Source organism: Eucalyptus grandis, chromosome 10 (assembly GCF_016545825.1).
Source record: "Eucalyptus grandis isolate ANBG69807.140 chromosome 10, ASM1654582v1, whole genome shotgun sequence".
In the NCBI taxonomy this organism is placed as follows: Eukaryota; Viridiplantae; Streptophyta; class Magnoliopsida; order Myrtales; family Myrtaceae; genus Eucalyptus; species Eucalyptus grandis.
This window is the reverse complement of record NC_052621.1, coordinates 14,672,704-14,680,297: the sequence shown is the minus strand read 5'-3', so window position 1 is coordinate 14,680,297 and position 7,594 is coordinate 14,672,704. Positions and strand designations below refer to the sequence as shown.

The window sequence follows — 7,594 nt, the reverse complement described above, 5'->3', positions numbered from 1 at the left end:
GACGTGGACTGCATGGCTATAACTCTATGTTCACAAGATCTGAGGGCGAAAAAGGCTCACTTTTTTACCATTTCACCCATCAGCATCTACTGGGGTCCTTCCACGTGCAGCTTAAAACCAGAATCGAGTGCAAAGCTTGTGAATAGAGCATACTAGGTGAGGTCTACGCTTGTTGGATTCCCTCTTCGTTTCTCCAATTCATAATCATCCGCTGCAGCTAGAGCTGGGTCATATGAAGGATGGTGTGCTCAAGGCTTGTGATGAATATGTCAAAAGGTTTAGCCCATCCCTGCCTGGAGCAGAGCTGCTCTTTTCTGCTCCTTAAATCATGTGCTGAATTGCCCTAAGTTATGCAACACCCCATTCACCCTGCACATCCACTTCTTCCTGTATCAGGAAGGAATGCTCACCGACGTGTGTTGTGAAGAGCATTGATGATGTCTTTCGCTGAGCAGAATGTGACTTCTACAACAACATTCCATGCACTTTTGAAAGGCCCACTTTGAAACATCACCTCCATGAGAATATACTCTTTCTTATATTAGATCTACCGACCCGCGCTTCCTATGCAGTGTCTGGTAAATTTTGCACATTCGACTTTCATGTTCTTGTGCAGTGCGGTCTTAATGTCAATCATGACTGCCTTCCATAATTACCACCAACGATAAAAGATCACCATCACCTCCATCAACTCACACTTTACACTTCGTCCATGGAAGATCATGCCGATGAGTACTATTGTGACCTTTGAGAGAAAAAAGACCCAAATCTAGGTGCTTCCAGCTGCGACGAATGCCCTTGCAAATTGATTACTCATATGGAATGCATTTTTACCCGCAGTATGCTTTCATCAGAGAAGTACTCTCTCACTAAACTGACATTAGGCAACGAAGAGACACAAGATGCTGCCTTGTGATGTGGTGAATAGCTCTGTTCTGTTTTCTTTCTTTGACATTATATATAGACTCATTCTCCACAATAAGTTATAATCAACGGAAAATACGGTAATACCAATTTTTTTTTTTTTTTTTTTTTAAAAATGGAAGTACCTGAAGACCCTGCTATTGCTGAACTAGATGAAAAAATTGTAATTCTGCAGGAAAAGTGGACAGAGTGAGCACACAACTGAAGGTACTAAAAAATAATGGGCAATGCTGGTCTCAAAAAGATGCAAGCGAAGCGCATGTAGCTGCAGAGTAAGGGGAGGCATTTATAGTTGGATTTTGATATGAGTTTAGATACTTGTATATGTTTGAAATGATATTTGTGGCGTTTAATTGAGTTTGGAAATACATATTATATACAGTTACTTTTTTATGAATTTCAAAACTCTTGATTTTGTAACCAACTCACCATTATATCAAGTATATAGATGAAGACATATTTTGATAACATGTTTATGTTGGTTTATGTTTGAGACTATCTCTTCTAGGTAGGAGGACCGCGATGTTGTTTTCCCTGTTTTTATAGAGTTGGGGATGACAAAAGTCAATGACAGATCTTATTCACAAAATCAACAAAAATAAAAACATGCGGCGATATATCGTTATTGTTTCTCTATTTCAGTATAATCTTATCAATTTTATACTGCAATAATAGTTGTTCATCCCTTTCTTAAATGCCCATCTATGGTGCAACATATTTTAAGCACGAACTCACCTATTTTTGTAATTATTGGATGTACTAAATCCTGTCAAAATACTTTCGAAGCAGTTGAACATTTCTTTTTGTGGTGAAACATTACAAAATAGGTTCCCATCTTGACAAGAGATCGCATTTTCTTCGATTCGAGATATTTTGGACTATTGATGGAATCATGAATTTTTATGGGCTAATTCCCTAAAAAAAGTGCCCAACTTTAATTTCAATTTCAATTTCAATTCTATCTTGAACCTTTTTGTCTCAACTTTCATTATGATGGTCCCATATTTATCCATAATCACGTGACTCCCATGGTCCCGTTGCTACGTTAACATCGAAGCATCCTGGAAACTCCCTCTCAGAGGGAGAGATGGAATCGTTGTCATGGAAATTACTCAACGCTTGCATATATATATAGAGAGAGAGAGAGAGAGGGGGTGGGTTTTGTCTGGTTTTGTCTAGTCAATAAAGGAGACTAAAGGAGACTGAAGACGTTGAAGAGGTTTAGTGGGAGAGAATAAATATGACCAAAAAAAACATAGAATTCTATCTCCTTTTTCCCTAAAAAGAGTATGTGACCCGGTTCAAATCCTGATTAGTATAATGTATTTGAATTTTAGCAAAAGGAATATACAAATGTCATCTTTTCGAGAAGAGGAAAAAAAGGAATTGAGAAATAGAAAAATGAGTATTCACCGTAATCCTTATTTCATCCACATTGAATCATAGATATCATCTTTTCCAGAAAGAAGGAAAAAGGTATTGAGGAGGAATATTTGTGGAAACTTTTGAAGAGGAGAGAGAAATGGGAAAGGGCATGTGAAAGGGACAACGACCGATTGACTGATGAGAAATACGTGAAAGAGGGAAGGAACGAGAAGGGCATTAGTGGGAACACTTCCAAGAGTCCAATTATTACGAGCAATAATTAGGGTCTTTGGCAGTCTTAATCGTGATTTGGTGTCAATCCATGATTGGTAATGTTAAGTTCTTGCAGATACTCGATTGCAACGTAAGCCTGGCGAGCGAAAAGAAAGATGGTCACCGGCTCAATGGACTCTGCACAAAGACCACAATACTACTCCCCATGACCCGGTTGCATCATTCCCTCCGCGAATTTTGCATCCCGATCCCCGGAGCACCGCTTTTGAAGCTCAAAGAGATGACGACTGGATTGCAAGAGCCCAGCGACAACATTACCTCCCTCGAAACTGGGTAATCTACCCCGATAACCTTAATCGATTTACTAAGTGCTGATGTTACTGATGTAATTGCTCCAAACTTACCTAAGTAAATGAATAGAAGGTGCACTTTCGACCCAAAAAAGCTCAAAGAGACAAGGAAGAAGTTGGACCGTCTAGCGCAATGGCGATGGGCCGGTCGGCCATCGTAAGTGCTCGTGTCAGCTCATGAATGCTTTCCGTTAGTGCTTAATAGGCCGGGCTTTGTGGGCTCCAGGACTTAAGTGGGCTAGGCCTGATCATTGGGCCGTCTCTACTCCTTTTGGGTCGAAAGACATATCCGGGCTGAAACACTTAATCCATCCTCTGGTAGGGTCGTTTCTGGCATCTGTCTATAAGGAGTTGCAATGTCGCAAGCATCGAAACCATAAAAAACTTGTGAAATTACAAAACCAAAGCGATGCCCATGAAAAATGGATGTCACATGGCTTTTAAATCCATTTAGGCCTAGCCCTTAAAAGTTTGAATAACTTGTATGACCCACTTCTCAGAATATGAGTCAAAAAGTGGGTCATGGACCCATTTTGACTGACCCATTCTTTGACACCCTCTAATGCTTACCATGGTCTCCTACTGCAGCGATTGCAAATTCAGCCTCGACATGGACACGGCTTTAACTCTTAAGTTCGCGAGATCTGGAGTGCAAGAAGGACTCGGTCTTTTACCACTTCGACCATCAGCATCCACTGGTCTTCCTCACGAAGCTCGAAAGCAGAATCAGGTGCAAAGCTTGTGAAAATAACATACCAGGTGAGGTCCATGGTTAGCTTGATTGCCTCTTCTTTCTCCTCTGCCCGATCATCCTCTGCTGCTGGAACCGTCATACGAAGGATGGTGCGTGCAAGGCTCGTAATGCGTGCATCTATCGCTGGCTGAACCTGGGCTGCTCTTTTTTTGCTCCATAAATCATGTGCTGAATCGCCCTTACTCATGCAACAACCTGTTCACCCCGCACATCCTTTTTCTTCTTGCGTCAGGAAGGAGCGCTGTTGACATATGTCGTGAAGAGTGTTGACGCTCTGTCTTTCGCTGCATGGAAAGTGACTACGACTTCAATATTCCATGCACTTTTGAAAGGCCCACTTTGAAACATCCTGACTAAAAATCTACTTTTCAGCATTTTTTTCTCACCTTGGCCCCAGCAACTTGAATGTCTGACTGAAGCAACAATTCAAGCTCCTGGCCAAAAGCCAATCAGCCAGTAAGACAACTTAGTCTTACATTGCACGCATTGCCACAGCAAAGCTCTACTAGAGGTCAAATGAAGACTATATTATTTAACCACTCTGTTCCGCAATGAAAAACTAAAACTATATTATCTTGGAATAGCTAGTAAGCAGTAATGGTGTATAGGGTACATAGATGAGAAGGCTGACATCTTTCATTTTGATTTGTATCACTCAACAATAGAACAGAGCTTTTGAAATTGCAGCTGTGCTTGTGTATCCAAGGCATCTATTTATCCCAGTTCGTATGGAAAAGTGAGCAAAACCAGAGTATGCCAGCAAAGAATGTAAAATTACACATATCCATCTGCTGGCCAAACAGGAAGCTACAAAGAACGTCAATTTTTTTTTTTTACTAATGAAATCTTATAATATCAGGTTAAGAGTACGAGTGCCAGACAAGGCAAGAGACAAAGAGTTGATAGAGAAATACAGATTGAATCAACATTATAATCAGCTACACTTGAATTTCTAGTTAAAGCAATAAGCCCATCAAGAAAGAAGAAAAATTTGGAGGGGAAGCAACTCCAACGTACGAGAAACAGTGATAGGAAGTAGTGTTGTGGCTGTGTTTTTTTTATTTTTGTCGCTGATGAGTTCAATGAAGTGGCATCACGGCCCATATTTTTCAACCAAGCATCACTATTGTTCACTTATGATCATTATCAAGCCACCGCCAGAGTCACCAGTCACCACCACCGTCCACCGTGACGATTTCCAACCATTCAACGTATACAGGTGATAGATCACCGAGACACATGGTACATGAACATAAAAGAGGTTGGGGTGCTACCGGCGAGAAAATCACCATGCGTATCAACGATTCCAGACCATATCTCCCAGCGGGAACCCCCATTTAAGGCCACAAGACATAGCACATAAAACAGAGCAACAAACATCCTTACGTCATTCTTACTTTCGGATTCAAAGATGAAAAACCGAGAGTAAATGAATGAATCGAAAGCGCTCATTACGATTTAGATACGCAATGGACGTTCAGATATGTAGATCCAGAGGGGAATTTTCACAAAAGTTCGCTTGGGCATTTTCACAAAGGGCTAGCGGACATTTCAACCAAGAGATATAGACGTGAGAAAGAAACAACCATTTGTCCCCAACTAATGATCAAGTCGTCAAAACACATCTACATCGCTAGCAAGGCTTCCATTCGCAGTTTGAGTTGAGGTTTGGGGGAGATTTGGGCGACTGCGCGCGGGAGGGGGTTTGGATTTGGGCGACAGCATCACATTATCCGATCATCAACCAACAACTCCTCAATTCAAAAACCGTAGGTGCAGAAGAAGAAGAAGGAGAAAATGAGAAATCATCGTGAGATTGAAGGAGCAGGCGCGCCAAACATAAGAAAGGAAGCATCTTTTCGGGCAAAACATTCGGATTCGTTCAAGAAGAATCCGCAACTTGAAAGACAGTAAAAAGCGAACTCCATGGAAGACGCGAAGAGAGAGAGAGAGAGAGAGAGAGAGAGACTGACGGCGAGGGGATGAGGAGGAGGAGGAGGAAGCGGCCGAGGAACGGAGAGGCGATTCGGTTGCAGAGGCTCGCCGCCGCTGCCATGAGGAGATGTTTGGTACATTGCGATGCTATATAGCTTCTATGATAGCTTCTATATTAGTTGAAGGATTGACTTTTCCCTGAAACTAGCTGAAAGTAATTGTGTAAATTATGATTATTCAGATTATGCAGTGCAAAAAACGAAAGAGAAAGAGATGTTCGGGATGCTTCGCGTTCTCTGTAATGTGTTTTGTTTTCGAAACTAGCTGTACTGCAACATTTTTGCTAAATTGCTCTTGCATGTTCCTTGTTAACTTGTTATCTTGCAATTAGTTTTGCTATGGCCACATAGCATTTTTTATTCTCCTCTTGCCTTTCATTTCCTCATGAATGATAAGTCGGAGGGAATAATTTGATCCGGGAGTTCTGATATTCATTGCAATTTACTTGTTTTGGGTAAGTTGGTGTTATGAAGTGTGTAATTTGCCTCCTGATCTTTCCATGGCTTTTTTGCTGCAGATTAACTACTGTTGAGGAGTTAACTAGGGCCACCATGAAAAAGCTAACTCAGGGAATGGCTGAGCACAATAAAGCAATGTCAGCTGCCAAGACTGATGAGGAGAGGAATACCATTGTCCGTTTGTCATCATAATGCTTGCATCTTTTATTGTTAAATGGTTCTGCTCCATGCAACTGACACCACGTACTTTATGCAGAAAACTCAGAAGCAGAACACTACATCCGGACTGCGAACCTGCAATAATATCCTTGCCATGACTAAGGTGAATAAGTCAACTTATTACTGACTGTTTTTGTCTTCATGGCATGTGAGGAATAACTCATTGTGGTTTATTGATTTAGCCATTGCATTCAAAGACACCTTCATTTATTGGAGACAAGAGCATCAGCCTCTCCTGGAAAGAGGCAGTCAAAGCTTCTGCACCTGCAACAAATACGGGGACTGGGTAGGAGAAATACTGATCCTTATGTTTTTTCTATTCCTCAGCGAGTTTGTTATTGGATTTGTTTGTGGTGGGTTATATATCGATTCTAGTTGCTGATACTTTAGCTACTTCCCTCGTTAGTGACAGGTCTACATCTACACTAGGAAATCACTGTAATTATGTTGGTCACTGTCGAATCTGTTCATGGAAAATTGATGTGAATGTCTTCATATTTTTGTTATCAAAATTTGACTGATTGTTCCAACTAACAGCATTGGTGACAAGTCCAGGAGGAGCAGAAAGATTGTTGAGAATGACTTGCATATCTTAGCTTTATCTTCTGTTGTGATGATCAATGGGGTCTCTTCTCGCATATCATCTTATTGACATCATCATTTATGCAGAGGAAAACGATCCGCTAGTGCTGTGAATGGTTCCAGTAATGCGGCATCAAAAAAAGGGACGTGGAGCGGGCGGTATGCAAAACCAGCTTGTTAATAGAGCATTTGAAGGTTTGTCCCAGGGTGGGCGTGGTGGTGGGAGAGGAAGAGGAAGGGGTTGGGGTGGACGTGGAAGAGGAAGAAATTATCGGTAGATTGCGGCCATGCCTGATGCGACGGATGCGGAACTTTGTATCAGATATGAGGTCAGTAAGAGAAATTGTTTACTGGTGAGAACGAAGTTTTGGATGTGCGCCAAAATATTTAGCTGGTAGCTTTGACCTGGACGCACATTACTGATTGTAATTTATTCAAAGCTAGTCGATATAGTTTGGTTTGAGCTACCTGCAGCCTTCAGTTCTACACTCATCTCCCATTAGTCAAATGAAGTAGATAGGTGCTCATGTAACTTGGGGACCTTCGCCTCGCTTGTAGAGTGACATTGTTTGATTTAAGCTTGAATACAGACTAGTCAGATTGCATGATCAACAGACTGTGTGACCTATATCATTTGAACCCTTTAATTATGTTGTTGGTTTAGACCTTAGAATATTTTCCGGTTGTCTGATTTTGCCCGCTTTCCAGTTGTT

The 7,594-nt window shown here is 41.3% G+C and overlaps 1 protein-coding gene across 1 annotated transcript; it reads left to right on the top strand.

Moving 5' to 3' along the window:
- Nucleotides 1-5,940: 5,940 nt before the first annotated feature.
- LOC120289227 (apoptosis inhibitor 5-like protein API5) lies at nucleotides 5,941-7,148 on the top strand. The gene is made up of 4 exons (XM_039303972.1): nucleotides 5,941-6,254; nucleotides 6,337-6,402; nucleotides 6,482-6,585; nucleotides 6,969-7,148. The coding sequence occupies exons 1-4, from the start codon at nucleotides 6,090-6,092 to the stop codon at nucleotides 7,060-7,062; spliced, it is 429 nt and encodes a 142-aa protein (XP_039159906.1). The 5' UTR covers nucleotides 5,941-6,089; the 3' UTR covers nucleotides 7,063-7,148.
- The last annotated feature ends 446 nt before the right edge of the window (nucleotides 7,149-7,594 follow it).

Bases quoted from the DNA above. Each gene is read 5' to 3' on its own strand.
- LOC120289227 (XM_039303972.1), top strand. From the start codon at position 6,090: ATGAAGTGTGTAATTTGCCTCCTGATCTTTCCATGGCTTTTTTGCTGC. The intron at 6,255-6,336 runs GTCCGTTTGTCA...TACTTTATGCAG, and splicing joins ATGAGGAGAGGAATACCATT to AAAACTCAGAAGCAGAACAC. The intron at 6,586-6,968 runs GTAGGAGAAATA...TCATTTATGCAG, and splicing joins GCAACAAATACGGGGACTGG to AGGAAAACGATCCGCTAGTG.